General features: G+C 36.6%; 1 protein-coding gene across 3 annotated transcripts in view; it reads left to right on the top strand.

The window, feature by feature from the left end:
* The window catches only part of ZCCHC7 (zinc finger CCHC-type containing 7), a 251698-nt gene that overhangs the window by 221548 nt on the left and 5531 nt on the right, over nt 1–24619 (top strand). For all 3 annotated transcript variants that reach the window (XM_040481705.1, XM_040481707.1, XM_040481706.1), the window contains one exon: nt 20934–21029. In XM_040481705.1, the coding sequence (XP_040337639.1) occupies nt 20934–21029 (96 nt within the window). The remainder of the gene's footprint in view (nt 1–20933; nt 21030–24619) is intronic.

The raw sequence follows: 24619 nt of genomic DNA on the forward strand, positions 1-24619 counted from the left end.
TAGACAAGCATCTTCTACTGGAAGATAATAAACATCCAAGAGTTTTTGCACTGAGAAAGCAATAATATACTTTTTCTCTTCTTCCCTGCCCAGTGCTCTGTTCTATATCTTCCTGTTCTGAAAAGAGTTTGTTTTTTATTACTCACATCATTTAATGATTACATCATGATATTTCTCCGTCTTCCTACACTACACTCATGAAATTAAAGGGAAAAAGTATGCTAGGAGCCATAAAAAATAATAGTAATCCAGTGTCTTTAAAGTGTTGTATTATCTACGGTCCCTAAGCATACAGTCCATCATATCTTCCATAATCATTTTTCTGGCTTTATTGAAATTTTTGCACATATTTTTTTAATGAAGCTAAGAAAAGCTTAGTGTATCTTTTGCATAGAACAATTCAGCTGTCATATCCTTAAGCTCCTCTTGACTTATTCAAAGTGTATAAACATCTGCTTAATACCATTCAAGTTATTCAATTCTCTGGTTTCCTTTTATTGTGAATTTAGGCTAAGTAGAAGTAGAAAACATAATTTACTATGGAATCAATTGGCTAGTGCTCAATATTATGAAGTCAGTTTATTTTTAATACTCAGCTTCAATAATTTCAATAATTCACCATAGTAGTCATTTTTTAATATATTAAATGTGTTATACTGCGCAAGATGAGATAATAAAAAGTATTCTTGTAGTTCTGCAGTTGCAACAGTATTATAAAAGCTCTTCCTTAAGGTTTAACGTATTAAGAGGGTTTGGTTATAGGAAGACAGTTAGTAAAAATAGAAAGGACGAAGTTTTTACAAAACATGTCTTCTTACTGCTCTCCCCTTGTAGAAATAAAAAGTAAACCAAGCAGTGACTCAGACTACCAATAAGATTGTCACAGGCCCAAGAAGCAATGAACAATGCCCGATGGTTGGTTTTCATATTGTTATCACTATTCAGTTTATTTAAAGATTCTCAGTAGAAAGCTGTAATTCCTCAACTGTCCTTCAGTCCCAAATTGGGTTTTGTGAAAATATTTAGTGTTATACCAAAATACACACGCGCGTGCGCACACACGTATCCCCCTATATATGTTACACATATATGTTCTAGGTGTAACTCTTATGGATACATTGTATTTATACTTATATAGCAATTTTTTTATCCTAACATACTATGGTGAAATCCTTATAGCCTAAACTTGATTGAAATCCAATCATATATTTTTCAAAATGACAGTCACTTTTTGTAATTATATAGCAGTTTATTAAATCAGTATTTTTATTAAATTACAGCCTAATGGATTTGACACTGTTTCTTTTCCCTTTTCCCCTAAGTTAGAGAATTCCAGTCTTGAAAACTTGACATGTGGGAAGTACTATTTTAAAGCCACTGTTTTCATTACTTGCACCTATATTCTTTAATATAGCTGTCATAGAAGAATAGAAATTGGTATTTAGTATAACAAATATTTGAAGGTTTGTTTAATAGTGTAGCTTTTGAAAAACATAAATTGTAAAGAGAATAGTTGGGAAAAAATAAATGAAAACAAAATGAATTTCTCTTTTAGAGAGTTACAATATATTCTATTTATAGGTATAACAAAATTATTTTGAAAAATCCATTTTTCTCAATCTGGAATTCTGATTAGTTTTCAAAATAATATTGAAGGTAACTATCACAATTTATAATTATCAAGTCGAAGTTAGTAATTGGTAATTTAGAATTAGTTTACTATGCAAATATACATGCTAAGCTAGTACACTTATAAACATGTATATATCAGTATCAATTTTCATCTAGAATAAAAGTTAAATAATTATGTAGATAGGCAAATCCAAATGTGTGTAATTAAGCAGTATTTAATCTTGAATAAAAGCAGGATGCATGGTGAGTTTAGTCATCTTCAGCTCTTTTACTAGGCGATGGACTGCCATCTATTGACTTATAGTAGCCCTCACATGTGAATGTGGCATCACTCAGCAATGACCAAGTAATGAAGCCTAGGTTAGAATTGCCACTGTACATTCCTTTAAACCACTCTTCCTAAAACTCTGGAAATTTCCGCATTGAATCATTGATCCATTTGTTTTTCTAACCCAAAATGTCCATTTCTTACCCAAAATGAACTGTGTTTTGGGGGGAATAAATTGATTAGTATATCCAGTTTGAAAATGAGAACTTTTCAGTTACTTTTATCTGGTTTTTATCAGTAAGACCAGAAGGACATTTACACAGCCTCAAGTTTAACAACTGTAATTTAAGGTCTATTTGGGAATTGCTCTCTTTCTTTAAAAAAAAAAACACAGTTTATAGGTTAAATAGAGTGTTATTTCTCAAATACACAGCAGTGGTGGTGAAGCTGAATGGTGTAAGTGGACTTGCAAAATGTTCCAAATCATAAATTTCTTAAAACACATTCTAAAAGTAAGACAAAAGTTAAAGAAGAGAAAATGTTCACTATTTTCAGCAATTAAATGAGATGAAATAAAGTTTCCTTAACAACTTGTATCTGAATAGAACAGCTTTTTAGCCAAACTTGACTGGACTTCACTACATTAAAAAAAAAAAAAAAAAAAAACTAAGACCATCATTCTAAAGGTACATGCCAGTAAAACTCTAATAAAAAGATACTACATAGATAGATAGATGTGTGTGTGAGTGTGTGTGCATGCATATTATAACAACTAATTTGGCTATGGCTATAAAATTGTCATGTAATTTAATGACTTTAGATGATCACTTTGGAGCTCTGCATAGGAAAAAGAAAAATCTATGATATTATTTAGCAATTAAATAATTTCCCCAATTAGTTTATGTATTTACCTCCTTCAGAAATGTTTATAACGTTTTTTAAATCTTCAATACTATAGCATTGTTCTTGTATTTTACTTTCTGTTATATTTTCAGGTTTTGGTAAAGCCTGACTTTGAATACTCTTTTTCATGTTTCAGATAACTCATTCTAGATAAAAATTTCCCTCTTTATTCAAGAAGGAAAACCCCTTCCCCCATTCCCTGTCATTTCTAGTTTCATTTATATTAAAAATCCTAGGCCAAAATGGCCACCAACAGAGTTTTACAACCAACAGAATTTTTAACTAGTAGAGGCTATAATTTGACATGCTTTGGACATTTTGTTAATCTTGTTTTTAATCTACTTACTTTAAAAAAGTAACCAGGAGTTTGCTATCTGGGGGCTGTGTGTGTGTTAAGAATCAAAAAGGACAATGCATCTTTTATGTTTAATTTTGCGCCTGGATTGCTTTGTGTGCATTGTTAAAATGTTACAACCTACCACCTTTTACTTTAACTAAAAGTTTAAATAGGAAGCAAATGTAACCTTTTTGGAAGAATTACCTTTTAAATGGTTTCTTTATATATAGTGTTTCAAATGCCTAGACTTCACTTCAAAAAGTAAAATGCTTGCTGTCAGGGAAACAGTAAGGAATATGGTTTCCTTGCCTTCCTGTCTAGCCTAGGAAAAAGCTTGTGACCAGAGTTTACTAGTAATCGATACTGTCTTACCTGAACCAGTTGAGTGTCAGAGTGTGGACCATAATTAACAATATTGTTTCATCTTACCACTCAGTTTTTTCTCCTTACCTGGAAACATTACTTTAGAAATGTATTTTCTGGGTTTTCACATTATGGAAATGAGAGTTTTACACTAAACAAGAATGTTACTTTAAAGTAAGTAACCCTGAATGTGAACAGATTTAAATTTAACTTTAGAGCGATGTTTTGTAGTCCAAAAGGAAGGAATAATAAAGTGGGATTTGGTTGTGAGGCTATAGTTATCCAAAAGTCTTTATCCTACAATTGTGATGAGGATAGGATGGGTAACAGTTTTCTAACTGCCTAAAACTAAAGTGGGTTTTTAAAAATACAAAATTTCCAAAAGTCAGCCTCAAGCCAGAATCTTTTCTTTTTGTGGGGGGAAAAAAGTCCCTCTTTCTCTCTTAATTGAATACATGTTGGGAGTCCTACACCTCTTTCTGGGAGCTCTTCGGCTACATGAGCAGAACCGCAACACCCGCAAGAACCCCATCCACAGTAGATACCAAGTGACATGCCTTTTTTCATGTGTGTGCTTAAGAAAATAGAACTGGTTACACGTTGTATTTTAAAGTGTTAGAACTCCATAGAAGAGTGAGAGCTAGGCCTCACTCTGTTTTAGAATTATTTAAATCAACTTTTTTTTTTCTTGTACCATATCTTGAGGACTGGCATACAGATTATCATAAACTAACACTTTGCAAATTCATTTTGGAAGCTCTTCGCTAGTTCAATTCAGTTTGCCAACTGCCTCAAGAACCAGGAGCACCCTTGTTTAAACTGTAGGGGTTCCCCCCTCTGTAGCTGGTGTTGCTATTTCAGTGTTTTGATTGGTTAAGTGTTGCTATTGAGATATTACATCTCTGTCAAATTTTCAGAGATTTAGTTTTCATTAAAAATGTCCTTAACACTGAAATGCTGCTGAGGTGAGTGTAATCATGCTCTGATGATTCAGAAGGAACAGGACTGTTTTGTAGTACCTCGGGGCCGTCTTCTCATTGTAGTACTTACTATAAAATATATCAGACCACTTTATGTTTCAAGTTACTTGGCATCTGAATAAAAAGAATTTCTGAATGAGCACTGATGACTGTTTTCTAATACTTCATATATGGTGACAGAGATAGAAGATACGTTTGAACTGTGACTAAAATTGTAAAATATTTTTCAGATGGAAAATATATGTGAATACTTTTATATTTATTTAAGTACTCAACTTGTTCTCTAAAGAATTTAGTGTCAACATTTAGCTAGCAATTTTTTTACTTCAATCTTACCATGTTTAGAATTTACTATAAATGTAATTACTACACTTACAGAGTAGGTCACCTGAGTTTTATTTTTAAGTCTTTATTTCAGTGTCATGCTGGACCACATTTTTCTAGAACTTATCATTGGAAGCAATTGGAAAATGCAATTTCAAAGCAAATGAAACCTGGAATTATCAATTTCAATAAATGAGATTCATTTAAAAATAAATACAATTTGCTAAATCATCAAAAAGCAATTTTCTAAAGCTTCTGTAAAAGGAAGAGGGGGGAAAAAGTGAACACTGTGAATTACAAATGCACATGTTATTTTTCCTCTCACAGTGTTATCCTCAGAAATTTAGAGATTGTATGTACACAAACTTATATATAAATGGGAATAGAATAAAATTTAGATTTAGATATTAAATTTATTTGTATTTATTGAAGCACACAGGAAAACCTTCATACTTTCTTCTTTTCTAAGAAATACTGAGGTGTCATCCCCTTCAGAGAAAATTTCCAACTTATTTTATCAATGTTTTAATGCAAGCATTAATTTGTTTTAAATGAGAAATCAATATGGCGTATTTTGAGTATGTTTTTTTTTCCTGTGTTAATATTTTTATTATCAAGTGTTTTATAACATTAGTTCTGTTGTAAATATAAGTATTTCAGGTAATCAGGCAATGAAAAGTATGCAGCATTCACACAATTTTTAAAAGATTCATTATAAAAATGTTTTGGCCTAGATGCAGCTGTGTTTTTGCCATCTTCTAAATATCTGAAGATAGGTCCAAATAACCCCTCATCATTTCTGCTCATTTTCTTGGTAGCACATGTTGTTCAGTAATAAACTGATTGAAACTGAAGCTCTACTATAACAACTAACTTTTCTCATTTGACAGTCCCTGTGCCTTTTTGTCTGCCTTTAGTAGCTGGGGGCAAAGACCATTCATTATATTTAGGACTTACATATTTACAATATGGGCTTCAAGTGTTACTTCTGTTTTAAAAATTTAAGGGAATACTCATTACGGTCTTCCTTTTCTTTCCTGTTAGCAGATGTTTCTCCTGAGGATGATAAAAAGATATAAATTACATTTGAACTTTTTACTACCCTTCTCTCTCTTCCCTAGATATGTTCACCTTTTTGATACTTAAATTGATACTTAAATTCTGTAGTGATTAAATTCTATTTGTAAGTATTTATATTTTTAATATATATAACATTTTTAAAGCCTATTCTTCTTGAGGAACACATACATTATTCATTTAATCCCAAATAAAACTGTTGTTGTTTTTCACTCACAACTCTACACTTTTAAATAGTGCCCCTGTTATCACAAAGATGAATATAAACAGGTAGCCTGAAAATTTTCAAACTGCAGTTTAATACTGTATAGTATCTGACTATAAAGTAAGTTGTAGTTTAAAAATCTGGAATGTTAAATGATGCCTATTCTTGGTCATGTTAACCATACATAAAGAGAGTAGAAGTAGTATGTAGAATACTTTTAGTATATTTAAGTGATTCTTTTTCATGTGTATTTTGAACAGGTGATTCATGTCATTCCTTAAATAAATATATTCCAACTGATTGAGTTTATCATAATCTTCTCTGGACATTCCAGTGCAAGAATAAAAGTAGATAAAGCATACTGGACCAATAATATTTGTATTAAACTTTCCTTCTAGTAGTCATGCATGTAAATGACATGGTAGATTACAGTAATTCCTAACAGGTCTTAAGTATTTAGGAATCACTTAGTTACTCACAGTCATGATCAACTATAACCTTTAAGGGTTTTGGTCAATCATTTGAATAATCTTCAGGAAAAGACTCCTGAAAGAATCCCTTGACTTGTTGGTATGAATAGTCTCTCTGAACTAGTGTTGTATGTTCTGTTACAGTATAAACTGTATTAGTAATCTTAAATTGAATTAAGTTTAAGATTTTAAAAGCAAAATCTCTTAAATGACTAAAGGTTAATGAACTATTGATAAAATCAGTCAGATTTTAGACTTGAAATTCATTTGCCATTTGATCTCCACATACAAAAAAGTCATGGGAATTATGTTTTTGTACATATGTAATTTTTTGGCAACAAAATAGAACTCAGCAATGGTCATTTAGGGCCAACGTCCTTAGTTTTTTGGAAGTACCAAATATATTATATGAAGAAAAATGCCACATGTTTAGAGACCATTTGATCAAAAATTTTTTTAGTATCTTTGGAATTAATATAGGCCTTTGCCTTAATTGATATACCAGTATACTGGTAGATCACATTTCAAATAGGAGTTTTTCCATGGGAATGTTCAGAAATCCCTGCTAGCTTTGTAAAAAGAATTCATGTGTGTGTGTCAAATGGTAATAAAGCTACCAAATTATTTTTTTTTATTTTTTAATTTATTTTTGAGAGGACACAAGTGGGGGAGGAGCAGAGAGAGAGAGAGAAAGAGAGAGACAGAATCTGAAGCAGGCTCTAGGCCCTGAGCTGTCAGCACAGAGCCCCATGCGGGGCTCAAACCCATGAACTGTGAGATCATGACCTGAGCCAAAGTCAGATGCTCAACTGACTGAGCCACCAAGGCATCCCTTCTTTTTTCTTTTTTTTAGTTTATTTACTTATTTTGAGAGAGAGAGAGCATGTGTGAGTGAGAGAGGGGCAGAGTGAGGGGGAGAGAGAATCCCAAGTACACTCTGCACTACGGCCCGATGCAAGGTTCAAGCCCATGAACCATGAAACCATGACATAAGCCAAAATCAAGAGTTGGAGGCTTAACCAACTGAACCACCCAGGCACCCCAGCTACCACATTAGTTTCATTCCTTTTTTCAAAAGTCATATGAAATCAAATCTATTATATGGATTATGAGGTCATCTTTATAACTTTGTAATATACCCATCTCTATAAATGCCAATTTTATATAAATACTGTTCTTTACATGTATTTGTGGATTACCCCCACATTTCTTTTCACTTAGGGGAACTAAATTTTGAATCATTTATTAACTTTGTTCATACAGTAAAATCTCAAATTTATCTTTCTTGGATCTCTCCCATTTCCTTTATTTATAACTATACCACATTTCCTCCTTGTTTACTAAAGTCCTTAAGAAACATGCAGTAAAATTGATTTGGAGTGGCAAACTCATTCAGAGGAAATTACTAGGGAATGTTTATTACAGAGAAAAGAATGCCAGCTTTGAGATCAGACATTGGCTCAAATTCTGTCTCTTGAATTTACTAGATAGTCAAACCTAGTTAAAAAATTTGGCTTCTAAGATCCTTGGTTTCTTCATCTGAAAAATGGGAATGGTGCCTTCTTGTTGTAAGTATGTAATGAGTCAATAAGTGTAAAGTACTTGGCACAGTACTTAGCACATAGCCCATATTCAACACTGTGTGAGCTCCAATAAAGCAAACCCATAGACGCCTCGCACCTGTAGAGATGACCTCTGGGCTAATAGCCCAAACTCAGACTATTGTAATGTCTTTTGAGAAGACTATTGTTTACCTGAAATGAGGAGATTCATAATGACCTCTTTACTTTCTGTCTCCTAAAATTGTTTCCTTTTTATAATTACTGAAGTTAAAATACTCACAAGCACTGTCTTTTGTTAACAAAATTATTTACCTCGCTTTTCATTTTCTAATTATTTATCCTCCTTTCTAGAAATGTAGGTAATGTTTAAGTGTAGCAAACTTTTTTTTTAATTCGATTTGCTCAAAAAAATCATTATAAAGACATTTAAGAAGTAGGTCACAAAAGATATTTAGGCTACTTCTTCTCCTAATGAAAATGACTATATAAAATTTGTGCCATGTAAAGAAATACTAATTTTGAAAAATATATGATCTAACTATATACATTAGTAAACATTCAGTTCTTAATGGTAACTTCAGTGTCATCTGAGTATAGTCATCTATCATAAGCAAATGAAATTATATAAATCTTTTGCTTTTTTAATATATATTGATTTTAATATGAAATCAAGTAATTCCCACTCACACGTAAACCAGGTCTATAGGGGTAGAGGGTTTATGTTAATCACGTGAAAATAGCATCTCAGTTTTTTTGTACTTCAGATAAAACTGCTTCATGCCTTCACATGACTGATGCCAGAAACGAGCCTGATTTCACAGCAAGATGTGGAGGTGTAAGAGCTCCACCACTTCTACACTGTTTTTATTCTCAATAGGTCCAGCAAAAAAGACAACACAAAATTAAGCATCTTCTCAATGCCTGTGATTTGTATTCTTGCAAAGAGCGTTCCTATTTCCTGTTGTTCTTTATTTTAAAGACAAGCAGGAGCTAAGATAGGGCATATTGTAAAAGCAAAAAAAGCATTACTTTCCCCCTCTTTAGACAGGTCCTTCCAGCTGTGGAGTTCTCTGCCTTTGTGACTGTGGGTTAAGAGTATTTCACATGAATAAGCGGGTTTGGATGGGGAGGGGGAATGCTGTGTGTTGTGAGTCATGTGAAGTTATGGTAAAAATGAAAATACTGGTGTTTATTTGAATCCTCTGTGTTGTAGCTAATAAATATAACAGAGCTACAGTTCTATTATTCTACAGTTTTCCGGTGATGGTTTATATACCATTATATGCAAAATATATAAGCAAATTTGAATATGTTAAGTAGTTCGTATGGTTGGAAGATATATACTAATGTGGTTTCTATGTTTTATAGTCTACCCCAATAAACCTTCAGATGAAGTATCCATGGATTCACACATGTATGTGTTCTTTCCTGTCCCTTCCCCCACATCCTGTCTTCACACCCTCCTCATCCCTCCACCCTGCTTCAAAGCTTGTGGTCCCTTTTCCATCCGCGTACTAAAAGGTTCTTTGTAAACCAGGCCATTTGTCCATCATTGTTTGGGGTCCAAACAGTGGTAAGATACCCTGTCACCGATCCCGCGTGCTATGAATGGCAGCTCCTCTCCGGACAATTGGCGGAGGGGCCGAGAAATATTCCTGAGAGGATTATTTAACCTTTCAATTTAGAGGGCACAAAGCCTGGCTGATTAATGAACTTTCTGATGGGCGCCGATAAGCGGATCTATTTCTTTATTTCCCCTAAAAGTGATTCCTTCTCCTGTCCATATTACTATAATCTTAAACCTAAAATGTGGCAAATAGATTAAAAAACAGCACTAAAGAGTTTATCTGGCTGGCAAACTGAAGGAGCGAAATTAAAATTGGTAATGACAGCAGTGGCTCAGCCTCATATGTGGTTTTTAAATGCACTGTGTATTTTGAAGAGACTTATTCTCCAGCGCGCCTGGTAATGACTGCTTTTGGTGCACAGTCTGGGGCTGGCTCCTGTTATCCCCACCCTCCCCCGCCCCCCCCAAAAATGAGTTGTGTTATCTGGATGGCTGCAGACACATCCGCGGCCCCCGCTCTCACTGCACGGGCAGACAAGGTCGATAGCATTACAAGGTATTTGTGGCAGCGCTTGTTTCAGTTTTCAGAGCTGCCAGTTTCCAGGCGGATTTGAATTACAAAAGAAGAAGCTGGCATGAAAATTGAAAGGTTTTATCGGCTGGTCTGAAGCCTCATAGCACATTGCTTATTTATGCAGTCCATTTGCACCAGGAAATATAAAAAGGAAATACATTTTTAAAATAAGGCCATAAAGACCCAGATATGTTTAAGATGGCAAATAAAATATAGATACCTATAATATCTTTCCAGGAAACGATTTTCACTTAATGTTGCACATTACTTCAGAAGAGCATTTATGTTGCTGTCATAAATTTGCGCGTTCGTGTCACTGTGTAGGTAGTCCCTGGGGATTAAGAAGGAAGCCTTTGCTAACTTACTTTAAAATTAAAATAGACGGAGGGATAGCCCTGCAGTTTGAGAGCTACATTGGAAATATTTAAATAGGGTGGTAAATTAAACTTAAACTAACATTTTTGCATTCCATGTAAAATTAGCTATGGCCCAGTGAATAAATGCCACTACCTTTGGAGAAAATTGGGATGCTTTTTAAGCCATGAAGATTTGGAGCATTCAGGGAGTGAATTACTGTGATCCTTACTGTCTTGCATATGCTCATTGTTCTCTGCTTACTGAGGTTTTCTTTTTTTGTTGTTGGTTTTTTTTTTTTTTCGGGGGGGGTTAGGGGGAAATGTAGGGTGGGATCTCATTTACAGAAAGAAAAGTGATAAATAAGTTTAATAGCTTCTTTTTATGAAACCTGTGCTTCATTTATTTTAGTCTTCATATATATCGCCTTTTAGACTTTTGCCTAATGCTTAATGTTGTGAATATATACCATCTTTTCAGTATTGAGAGTTACCAACAATTTACCTCTTTTTGTATTCCTTTAGTATAGTCTCAACTTAGTGAAAAAGATACACTCAGGCAATCCCTTATACTCTTGGTTACATAAAATGAAGATACACGTATACAAACACACAGTACTGAAAGGCCTTGAATAATCAATGGTCTTACCACTGGTCATTTGCAACCTTCGACCCGTTGGTTTGTAAAACTTAGTATCTGAAAGAGGTGTAAGGAGGAAGTTAGATGTGTATAGAAAATATCAAATCAATAAAGCAACACTTTTCATTCTGTTGTAGTTCAAATGAACACTGTTTTAGAATCCATTTTCCAATAAAGCAAATTACTCTCAGCTAAACCATGAGAGATGCAATTTTTTGCAATTTTCATTTTCACCAGTGTCTGGTACCTTTCTCATGTTTTCATGACCTGGACTAATTATTTCATGTAGTTTTTTTTTAACAGAGAAAATATCAAAAGCATACACGTCTGCTGCATGCTAATGATGTGCTGTACATTTTTTCATGAATTTTCATAAGGATTTTTTTCTACGTAGCATGTGTGGCTTAATGATGTAATCACCCGATAGACTAGAAAATGCTCCAAAGGAGACGTTCCGGTCTGTTGTGTACATAATACATGTTTCAAAAATCTGCCTAATTAAGGAATTACCCAATGGATTGGGAGTCTGTTGGGTACATGACATAGTTTTTTTTTTTAACACATAAAAGATATAGGTGTATCATTATATATGGTACTTTTAATGGCATTTTTAGGATGTAGGGGAAATTAGTAGCAATGTCCTCTGGAATACAATTGAATTTTTTTTTTCCCCTGGGGGAAAAAAAAAAAAGAAAGCTTAAAAAACTTTATGAAGGAAGCTTTGTTTTAAAATAATTTCAAAACCTTTAGTTTGGGGAGAAAATTCCTCCCAGTATTCGTCAAAAGTAATACCGTGACTGTTTGCCAGAATGGTCTACAAATGGAAGACTTTGTCCCAAACCGTGGTTGGAACAGACCTAATGTCCTCGTCTGCAGGTGTGAGGACTGGCCCCAGAAAAACACTGACAAGGGAGGACAGGACCTTTGTATCTTTGGTCATATCTTGGGATCTTGGGATCATCATTTTTGCCTTGCCACAGACTCAGCTTTAGTTCAGTTCACTACACAACTATTTGCCTAACTTTTACATTTCTTACTTGCATTCCTTTAGGCCCCAGATTTGATTTTAAAATCTTTTTTTTTTTTTTAATTTTTTTTTTTTTTAACGTTTATTATTTTTGGGACAGAGAGAGACAGAGCATGAACGGGGGAGGGGCAGAGAGAGAGGGAGACACAGAATCGGAAACAGGCTCCAGGCTCCAGGCTCGAGCCATCAGCCCAGAGCCTGACGCGGGGCTCGAACTCACGGAGCGCGAGATCGTGACCTGGCTGAAGTCGGACGCTTAACCGACTGCGCCACCCGGGCGCCCCGATTTTAAAATCTTAAATACCTACCAGTTACATTTCACTGGAATTTATATTGTAAACAATACTAAAGGAAAGGGAGGGCATTCATTCTCTTTTCCCTGCATACTCTTTATAAAACTAAATAAAATACTTAAAAAACTGTATCTGATCTCTAGAGTAAGCAATAAAAATAATATCGTTAAAGAGGAAAAAATATATATTTTAAGTTGAAACTTTTCTGCTCAGCTGTGAAATTCAAGCCATTGGTCACTTCAACCAATGGACTTTGACCATGATGACCTAACATTTGGGGTAACATTTTCTTGGGAAATACTATTTAATACTTGGCTTGGATTTTTTTTTTAATACATGAATATTGGGGTGGCGGGGGGGAGGCTTGTGCTATTAGAAAGAATAATTTGATTTGGAAATATTTTCAAAGAATTGGGTCGTTCTCAAGCATGAAAAGCATATTGATTTAAGAGGTCTGTGAACAAATGTGACTTGTCCAGAAAGACTGGAGCTAAGCTCAGTATTAAACGTTACATTTGGTCATGAATACATTTACCCCAAGTACTTAATGTATTTGCTTTTTAATATATGTTCATGTAACAAATTGGATTAATAAAAACATATAGTCTTTAAGCATATGTGTAATTATAAAAATAAGTCCATTTTGCATTCACAAGAGTAGAAAATTCCCTTTAATTAGTGAAATTGATTGCATATCCTATATAGTAATGAGCTTCAACTAGATGCAAACCCTCATTGGATCAAAGTCAGTTTAGATAAGGGCAGCTCAAGGTCACAGAGGGAGATGCCCAGCAGGTTCATTTGCATAAAAAATTACTGTTGGAAATAGGACACTGAGGCAGCTCTGGCGTTTTGATCTCTTGGCCTTTGTCATGGAGATTCCTAGTTGTGAAGGGAGTAAGGCCAGTGTCCCAGATAATGATTAACTGTTTTAATGGCATTCATTCATTCATTCCGCACTAACTACTCATGCAGAAAAAAGGGTTATGTAAAATGACATTAGAAGAAAATCATTTGTAATCGTTGCATCGGGCTGCACTTTGAGGAGACATTAGGAGTAAATCCGTGGCGTGGTAGGCTTATGCTTTATCTTCTGATATTTACTGAGTTTACTGGTGCATGAAAAGCTTTCAGCAAGAGTAGCAGATGGGATGGACCTTTCATAGGTAATGCTATCTACCAGGTTATTACTTCTATATATTGATAGTAAAGTAATCTCCAAGATATCACCCTACAAATATAGATTATTTAAATGTCTGTAACAAAAAAAAAAAAAAAAGAAAGAAAAAAAGAGCTGCTTTCATAAATAGTTCACTTGGTAACCCATTGGGTCAAAGTCTCTAGATAAATGTTTAACTTTAAAAAAGTTCTAAAAGACTACATTCATTCCCTTACATTTCATCCACAATATAGACTGTATGACAGAACCCTGAACTTAGAGCTAATCAGTTGACATATTCTGTGTTAAATTGGACCTTTACTGTTAATTAAAAATAAAGACATGCTCCAAGGCAGAAGTAGTCACAAATTTATATTTCTAACACTTTAAATAGCTGTAAGATTTTTGTTAGATCACAGTATGAGAACTTGTCCACTGGAAATCATTATTGAGTTTTCAGTACTGTATTCTAATACAGAAATGTTCTCTAATTAGGTAAGATCTAGGCTGATTGCATTCCTATTAAGTCCTAGTACATGATAGTTTATTAAAATGAGAGTATGTAGATAGTGTTTGTCGTGTCATTTACTAATTAATTATTGTGAAACAGTTTAGAATTTCATAGCACAATATAAATACTGTTGCTATTTTTATTAGTAATAATGGAAGTTTTTAACTAGTGACATTATTCAGATGAATGAACATCCAAATGTTTGCACTTCATCCAGGGGCATAAATGAACAGCGGGGCTAAATTTAAGGCTCTTTGAATGACATTACTTTCAAAATAAAGTAAGTGTCAACATGAAACATGCTTTCAAAATAAAGTAAGTGTCAAAAAAAAAAATTAAGTGTCAACATGAAACATGCTTTCAAAGTCTTGATTAAGAAGGATCTCTTTATCTCTGGTACTATAAAACTGAATTCCTATTCTCTTTATATTACTAATTCTTTCCTGATTCTGCCAGCGTATGTACCACACTCTCAATTCGAAGTAGGGGAGATGCTTAGGAAGCTGTATTAATTCATGCAGACTTTTTAATATATCAAAGCATAATTTAAAAAATTGTCTGTTAGGGGCGCCTGGGTGGCTCAGTCGGTTGAGCATCCAACTCGATTTCAGCTCAGGTCGTGATCTCAGGGTTTGTGAGATCAAGCCCCGCCTCCAGGTCTACACTCACTGTGCCGTGAACACAGAGCCTGCTTGGGATTCACTCTCTCCCTCTCTGTCTCTGCCCCTCCTCCGCTCATAGGTACTCTGTTTCAAAATAAATAAATAAACATTAAAAAATAAATTGTCCTTTAATGACATAAGACAATTGATATCGTTTTCCAAAGCATCCAAATTATTAACAATAACTAAAATGCATTGGATGCTTACTATGGGTCATGTGCTTTACCTGTGCATTACCTCATTATTCATCTATTAATATTTACAGAACTCTTACTATATGCCTGTCCCTGTCCCTGGATCTGGGGTATAGCAGTGAACAAAAAACAGACAGAAATCCCTGCCCTCACAGACCTTACGTCCTTCTTGTCTGGGAATGCAAGTGGAGGGATAGACAAAACAAACTAGCAAAATATATTATGGGAGATGTGATAAGTGACATGGAGTTTTGTTTTTGTTTTTTTCTTTACAGCAGTGAAGTAGGGTAGGGAACACCAGTTGGAGGGAGCTGACAGACTTAAAAAACGTGATCAAGAAAGCATTACTAATACGACCTTTGAGCCAAGACTTGAAGGAGGCGAAGGAGTGCACCATGTTTATCTGGGCAGAGTGACACAGGCCGATGGAACAACATTAGGAGTACCTCTAATTTCCTCTAACTTAGGCAATAAAATAATGCAAAGAAATTCCATAAAACTTTTGCTCTGCATCCTAATATTGCAGAGATTTTCAGTGTTTGAATTTACTTTAAACACATTTATTGGCTGTATAACTCATGTCCACTCTATAAAATTTTGGAGTCTTTAAGATCTACTTATTCACCACCTATTTTTGAGCACTTTCTGTGTTCTAGTTTAGGCATTGGCAAACTTCTATGAAAAGCCAAGTAGTAAGTAGTTCAGCTTGGCAGGCAATATGGTCTCTGTCATAACTCTGCTCTTGTAGCATGAAAAGTAGCCATAGATAACCGGATCATAGGGTAGTTCCATTTTTACCTTTCTGAGGAACCTGCATACGGTTTTTCCGCAATGGCTGCACCAGTTTGCATTCCCACCAGCAGTGCAAGAGGAGTCCTTTCTCACTACATCCTCGCCAACACTTGTTGCTTCTTATGTTTTTGATTATAGCCATTTTGACAGGTGTGAGGTATTATCTCTTTGTAGATTTTATTTGCATTTCCTTGATGATGAGTGATGTCGAGCATCTTTTTCATGTGTCTGTTGGCCATCTGGATATCTTCTTTGGAGAAATGTCTGATAAGCACTGGGTGATGTAGGGAATTGAAGAAAAGAGTAGCAGCCTTAGATAACCTGTAAACAGATGTGCCTGGCTGTGTTCCAATAAAACTTGATTTTCAGACACTGAATTTTGAATTTCATAAAATTTTCATGTGTTGCAAAATATCCTTTTTTTTTTTTTTTTTTACCATTTAAATGTAAAAGCATTCTTGCCTATGGGCTATACAAAAACAGGCAATGAGCTGGATTCGTCCTGGATTCTTGCCATAAGGATACAGAGTGGACTAAAAGAGCTCTTACCCTGTGCACCTTACATTCCAGCAATGGGGAGGCAGATAATAGACATGATAATCAGTTTAGTACACGAGAAGGTGAAATGGGGAAAGGAGCATCAGGAGCACTGTGGCAGGAGTAAGTAAAAGTGGACTTTACTCTGAGAGGATGCGATGGGAATGAACCACTGGAGACTTGTACGGTAGTGTGGCTTTCCTGTGTTCTGTATTCCTGAGGAAAAGCCAGCAGTGCCATGGGGACACCAGTGGTTCTCCTGTGAGGAAATCCCTATTTGCATCCATACCAAAGTCCTAGTGTCTGGATATCCATCTTGTTCTGGTTCTTTCTGTGCCCTCCCTCCCCAATCATTACTGCCTGATTCATCTTGTCCTTTTTCATAGGATTTGAGCCAATGGAATTTCTTATTCCAGTGGAATAAACATAGTGAGCATATTTTCCTTTCTTCAATGAATCTAGAAATCTTGCCTCAGCAGTAAATTACCATATATTTGCAAAAAAAAACATTGAAAAATTATAAACATAAGTCTTTCAGAGAATGTTTATTATTTGGCGGGTGGATAATTCTGTTTATCATCAGTGATAGTCTCTGCCTACAGTCACCGACTAATTTTTGAGCACCTACCATTAGCCTTAGAGTGGATTTTCATGCCACTCAAATCCAGTGCTCTCCATTCTGAATGATAAGCCCTAAGCGATCTAGTCCCTCTCCATCTTTAGAACCTCCTCTTCTCCCACGCTTCCTTCACCTACTACACTTCCAAATTTACAGATATTTCTCTGATATTCAAATATGGCAAATTTACCCGCATCTCCAAGATTTGCATTCCCTGTCCCCATGCCTGAGGCCTAGAATGCTGTTCCCCAGTCATTGCATACTTGGGGGTATTTTTATCACAAGAAATGACCATCCCAGTGAGAGTTTCTCTAAAATGCAATTTAAGTCACCACCAATGACTTTCATTCCTTTAACTCTGTTTTAATTGCCTGCGTGCCATTTATTACTACCCTATTTTGTGTGTGTGTGTGTGTGTGTGTGTGTGTGTGTGTGTGTTTTGTTGGTTTATCTGTCTTCCAACGTGGAAGATGTGAGGAGGGATTTTTGTCTGACTTCTCAGTTACCTAATCTATTCTAAGATATCTGGCATATATTAGGCACTCAATTATTTTTTGAATAAATTAATGAAAGAATGCTTGTATATGCTTATGCCATGTGCCCAGCACTCTGGTAAACATCACTGATGGAGGCGTCCTTGAACTTGTTCTGCTCTACTTGTCCCCTTCCCTTCTCTTATTCACAACCTGGTATCTTGAAAAAGTCGTCAGTGTTCTGTTCTTCAGTTCTTTCTACTTAACAACAAACCCGTTACAGTCTGGCTTGTATCTCTACCCCTCAAATAAACTGCTCACAACGGTTTCTAGTCTCCAGCAACTTCCTGATTGCTAATCCAGTGGATTTCATAGTCTTTATCTTATTTAACCCACCAGTAGCTTTTGACAACTTCTTCCTCAAAACATTATGTGTTCTGCCTTCACATCCATGACACATCTCTTGCTTTGATTTCTTTCTCTTAAACCACATATATACTCATGGTTGCAATTTTGTGTCACATCAAGTAACACAAAGATGGAAAAATAATTTCTGCTTAATAATTTCATGTCTTCCTGCTGCTCTATACCTGAACAAATTTATGAGCCACTGCAGTGAGTGAGTGAGTGAGTGGTACATGCTTGTATGCATACCTGTCAAAACTATGCTTGACGACTTTTAGCTTGTCTTAATTCATGAACCACATTCTTTTATTGGAGAATATAAGGCCTTTGTTAGTTATCATATCCCAGTTGACAATAGCTGAAATTGTAAATTCTATTTTGTGTAGCATTTGTAGGCATTTTCAATAGAAAAGATCTTTTAGGCTACTGTTATCCTCCAGTTTTCCGTTTTAGGAAACAAACTAAACATAAAGTTGAAGAAGATTTTTATAGCCTATAGATTATTTTCCCATGTCAATAACATAAAACCTCCACAAGCCAACTGTTTGCCACATTAAACAGTAATAATGAAATTAGTTGGCACACCAGCACTGTTTGTTATAGCATCCCAATAAAGAACATAAGCAGGGCGCCTGGCTGGCTCAATTGCGGGAGCGTGCTGCTCTTGATCTCAGGTTCATGAGTTCGAGCCCCACGTTGGGCATAGAGCTCACTTTAAAAAATAAATAAATAGGGGCGCCTGGGTGGCGCAGTCGGTTAAGCGTCTGACTTCAGCCAGGTCACGATCTCGCAGTCCGTGAGTTCGAGCCCCGCGTCAGGCTCTGGGCTGATGGCTCAGAGCCTGGAGCCTGTTTCCGATTCTGTGTCTCCCTCTCTCTCTGCCCCTCCCCCGTTCATGCTCTGTCTCTCTCTGTCCCAAAAATAAATAAACGTTGAAAAAAATAAATAAATAAATAAATAAATAAGAAATAAACTTATCCAATTTCATTCCCATTCTCACCTCTTTCTTCCAATCTACAAAAAAAAAAAAAAAAAAAAAAAGGAGTGGGAGGGCTATTAGGTTTTTCTCCCTCTGTTTAAAGCCCCTGCCACCTCAGGGGTTTAGCTCTGTCTTCTCCCTTCTCTCCTGTTTTCACCACCTCCCTCTCTACTAGCTTCCTCACATGTTCAGATCTCTTTCTCATTCTAATAGCAAACTCTACCAAATCCCCTTCCTAGATGTTGCTCGACCTTATTCTGCCCCTTGTTATTCATGCTTCTCAAAATAATACATACCTGCCATCCCCTTTTTTTCTGCTTCTGTTCAATTTTTTTAAATATTCCTTACTGTCCAGTGTAACATACACATTGAAAAATGCATAGTTACATCACACGCACTTAAGTTATATAACACCACTGTGTTCAAGAAATAGGAAATTGCAGCTACCCCAAAACCTGTGCATTTTCTCCCCACTGGAAGTAACTACTGTCCTGGCTTCTGTGGGGAATCATTTTCTCATTCTTTATGGTTTTATCACCTTTGTATTCATCTCTTCACTCTTCAACCTGTTGCCTTCTGCTCTTTCTTACCTTTCTACCAATTCCACAATTCTCATACTAAGGTTATCCATGAACAATTGCCAAATCTAACAGATGCTTCTCAGTTCTAATCTCACTAAGCCTCTGCTGTATTTTCCATTGCAGATCAGTTCACCCTTCTTGAAACTACTCTCTAAGGTCTATGACTATATTCTCCTGTGATTCTGCATCCTTCAGCCTTTCCTTCTCTGTCCCTTTCCCAGGTTCCTCTGTCTGCCCCTTAAATGTTATGCCCAGGGTTCCATCCTGAGCTCACCACTGTTCATATTGGGTACGGCGATGCTGTCCACTCGGGTCATTTTAGCCTCCACTATTATACGGTAGATTTCATTCAGAGCTAATCTCCAGCTCACACTTGTTCCCTCAGCTTTAATCTTACACAGACAACTGCCTAATGGACATCACCTAAATACACAGCATCCAAGTTAGACTTCATCATCTTTCCCTCTAATTTCCTACTGTTTCTGAAGCAGTTGTTGGCACCCAACTTAGAAACCTGAAAAGCATCGTAATTTCTCCTTTCCTTTATTCCTCATATCTTTTCAATGTTCAGTGATACCAGTTTTATCCCCTCATGTATTGGCCAAATCGATTCCCTTTTTCCTATCCTTGTTACTCTTGTAGTGTAGACCCTCGTCACCTCATTGATTTCCTAACAACCACCTTTTTCACTGCATCTAACCTTCTGTTCATATTCACATCCTCTACAACTACAAGCCAAAATGGTTTTTCCAAAATAAAATTCTAACTACTCTGCTCCCATATTTAAAACAACACTTACAATGGAAAAGCCCAGATAAACCCCAAGTTCTTTAAGATGACTTTAAGGCCCTCCCTTCTTTTGCCCTGCTTTCTCCAGCCTCATTTTTCAGTCTACCTGGCTAGGCATGTTATACTTTGTCAGCATGTATGCTCTCTTAGCTTCATGCATTGTTCATGCTAGCCCCTCTTCCTAGGATTTTCCATTTGACTTACACCTAATTCTTTAAAAGTAAATGTAAGTTTTGTGAGCATTCCCTGACTCCTTCCACCCCATCCCAATGACGGGTCCCCTTTGCCACTCCATTAAAACCTTGTACATGTTCCTCACTTTGCTTACATATTCTGTCATCATCTGTTTAGATGTCTTTCATGTTCTACTAGCCTGTTATGCTTCTCTCTCTGAGATACCTAATACCTAACACAGTACTGGGCACAACGCCTAATGGAATGAGGAGCGAAGAAAAGGAAAGCACATATTGTCGTGAAGTGGAAAAGAATTGTCATGTAGTGCACTTTAACACAGAGAATCATCTGGATGTGAGGTCCTAAACTCTAGGAGGCAGTATTTCTAAAGGATCTCTTACCTAAAAAGAGCTCTTTGGGAAAGAATCAGGTTTTAATTTTCTTCTAACATTTAATAAACGCTCACAAATATTCATGTTGCAGACCAAACCTGGACCCCCCAAAAAGCCGAAGACCCCTTCTGGACATTCGGCCTTAGTGTATTGCTACAACTGTGGGCAAGAAGGCCATTATGGACACGTAAGTTTGAGTAGCATTTGGGCATAACACATTCTGTTGTTCTGGGAGTGGTTGCTGAAAGATGAACTAAAAAAAAAAAAAAAATGTAATTCTGAATGCTTACCTTTTTAATAAACTAACATCCTAAAGTAAGACTTAATGTATGTTCAACTGATTTGCTTTTCCCATCCCTGCCAGAGAGATCTGTCAGAGCACATTCTTCTAATTGTTTTAAATATACATCAACAAGTTAGGCTAAAACAAACAAAAACCTCATACAGTCAATCAGAGGAATAAAAGTAGTCACCAAAATGGTTACACTTCTCATGAGTTCTTATGTTTGCTATTACTTTGACACAGCCAAAATCATGATTGGAGATTTTCTATGTAGTTCTCCAGTATCTCCAGCTTTCCCTGGTACTGTGTTCACTTAAATCTTCATCACTCACATATAAACCCTGACACTAGTGGAAAGACAGAGATACTGTATCATTGACTAGCCTGTCTGCCCCACAGACGTCCAGATTATCCAAGCTGCATATTCCCAGCCCCAGCTAAAAGGGCCAAACTGTGTGTGTTTTAGGTGCAAGAGTGTCAAAGCAGAAGGAATTTGTTGCTGTGAGATGGGAGGGAGTCTCCTAGCCAGTTGTCTCATTAAGTAAGAAACAGCAGCAGCGCATCCCAGAGACAGGATGCAATAAGAATAGACTGCAAGCTCTCCTGCATTCTGGGAATCCTAAGGCAGAGGAAGAAGGGCAGTGGCACAAAAAGTAGAAAATCTGTATGGAGAAATACATTCCTAGTCTCCTGGTAGGCTTCTAACAGCTTAGAAACCAAAATAAACTAAAATCAAATGCGATCTGATGACAGGAGGTAGAAAGCATTCGGGGGTAGAGAGTCCTCAAAATGGGAGTCCTCAAAACTGTGAGCAGTGGGAAGGGGAGGGGTAGTGCTGCGCTTTGTGACTCATGGGAGTCCCACCTTGAATTCTGACCGTGGCACCTCATGCAGACCTTGGGGCTGGACCTCTGCAGCAAAGGGAGAGACACAACACAGTTCACCAACAGGTGAAATTTTTCTTCCACGTTGGGGCAGCAGGACCATGGAATGAAGGATTACAACATGAAAGCTAGGATGAAGTTCTGATCCTCAGGTCTGGCTTTTGCTCTGCTACTGACTTCATCATGTGACTTGAACAACGCACTCCGGTCTTCAGTTTCTTTATCTCCAAAGCAAAGAAGTTGTACGGGGAGATTTCTCAATACTGACACTTGGATGCTGTTTCCAATGTGAACAAATCCATAGTATGGTGACATGGATGGAGAGACCCATACTCCATTTTCATAGAATGCACATTAAAAACTTTGTTAAAGAATACTTTTTCTTACAAAATTACCAGCTCTAGATCTTTTCCTGCTTTGTGCATTCCACCTCGTTGCCAAAATCCAGATGTTGCCAACACTGTTTAGGAAACCTATTCCCATGAGTATTGAATTGCCACGCAGATCACACAGATGTACAATTTATGCTTGCTGACCTCTTTAAAGCAAAAGGGTGTAATTTTCCATTTATGTTTGTTCAATTAAAGAAAAACAATTATAGTTGGGCACATATTGCTTACTAGTCAGTCCTGTTAATGTAGATAGGAAATATATTAAAAACATTTGGAATTTATCCCAGAAATCTAGATTTAGATAGTTTTTAATTTACAATAAAGCAAATTTGGCAGCCTCATCGCTGCCATAGATGAAGAATTCTAGATCATCCACACTAATGAAGAAGATCAGTGGTGTGGCTAATCCAGAATAGTAGATAAATTATATAGCCAACTATCAATTGTGTGTGCTAATGGAGGGGACCAGCGATGTGGATAATCAAAACATAATTTACATTTAGCTTTGGAAAATATTTATCGTATTGTATGGCTCTGTATAGCCACGCCAGTCTAGACTGTACAGGATCCAAATAGAAGACTGTGCAGATGATTAAAGATGTCTGAGGACCCCTCCCCTTCATTTGCAGAAATACAGCTCTATAGATGTTACTGAACAGCCTCTTCGTATAAAAGGTATTCTGAGGTGAATGTGGCACTGCCCTTCCCTAACCTCACTCATCGTGTAGTTGGAGAGGCAGGGACAGTCCTAAGCAGCTTCATATCAGGCAAACTACAAACTACCATAGAAAACAGTAGTCACTCTACAGAGAGACTACTCCAAGAGCGTGTGAAAGTATGAGTGGGTGCTGGGAGTGTATCAAGATCTTTAGTACCTCTTTGTAATTCCAATTTGCTCTTAATATTTTATGGTTAGAATCTCTCTTAGTCCATTTAGGCTGCTGTAAACAAGCTACCATAGACTATGTGGTTTATAAACAGTAGAAATTTATTTCTTAGGTTCTAGAGGCTGGGAAGCCCAAAGTCATGGTGCCAGTAGAATTGATGTCTGATGAGGGGCGGCGGCGGCGGCTGCTGCTGCTGCTGCTGCTTCTTCTTCTTCTTCTTCTTCTTCTTCTTCTTCTTCTTTTTTAATGTTTATTTATTTTTGAGAGAGGGAGTGCAAGCAGTGGAGGGGCAGAGAAAGAAAGAGAGGGAGACACAGAATCTGAAACAGGCTCCAAGCTGTCAGCACAGAGCCTGAGGCAGGGCTCGAAGTCATGGACCGTGAGATCATGACCTGAGCTGAAGCCAGATGCTTAACCAACCGACTGATCCACCCAGGCACCCCGAGGGGCTGTTTTTAATAGATGGCACTTTCATGCTATGTCCTTACATGGTAGAAGAGGCTAGGGAGCTCTGTGAGGGTCTCTTTTATAAGAACATTAATCCCATTCATCAGAGCTCCATTCTTATGGCCAAATCACTACCCAAAGACTCCACCTCCTACTACCATCATCTTGGGGATGAATTCTGGTTGGGGGTTGGGAGGGATGGGCACAAACATTCAAACTATAGCAGAATCTTAGACCCACATCTTTTATGGGTGCCCTTTCTTCTGGAAACTTAGAGCCACCATGGATAGTGATTTCTAAAAGTAATTCTTGGGCACCTGAATGGTTCAGTCAGCTAAATGTCCAACTCTTGATCCCAGCTCAGGTCTTGATCTCAGGATCATGCTTTCAAGGCCCACGTTGGGCTCCATGCTTGGCATGAAGCCTAAATAAAGAAATACATATGTACGTATGTATGTATGTATGTAATTCTCTAGGCTACCATATAGGTTTGCCTTATAACTTCAGGATCCAAAAAATTCCAAAAAGATCCTGAAAGTCAACAACACAGTACATCTAAAGATAGTTGGAAGAAGGAAATAATAAAGATAAGAACCAAAATTATTGAAATAGAAAACAAAATTAATAGCATCAACAAAACCAAAAGCTAGTTCTTTAAAAACATTTTCATTTTTAGGGGTGCCTGAGTAGCTCAGTTTGTTAAACATCCAACTTCAGCTCAGGTCATGATCTCACAGTCCATGAGTTCGAGCCCTGCATCAGGCTCTGTGCTGACAGCTCAGAGCCTGGAGCCTGCTTCGGATTCTGTGTCTCCCTCTCTCTCTGCCCCTCCCCTGATCATGCTCTATCTCTGTCTCAAAAATAAATAAAAACGTTTTTAAAAA

This window comes from Herpailurus yagouaroundi, unplaced genomic scaffold (assembly GCF_014898765.1).
Source record: "Herpailurus yagouaroundi ecotype Mexico unplaced genomic scaffold, PumYag 160, whole genome shotgun sequence".
Taxonomy (NCBI): Eukaryota; Metazoa; Chordata; class Mammalia; order Carnivora; family Felidae; genus Herpailurus; species Herpailurus yagouaroundi.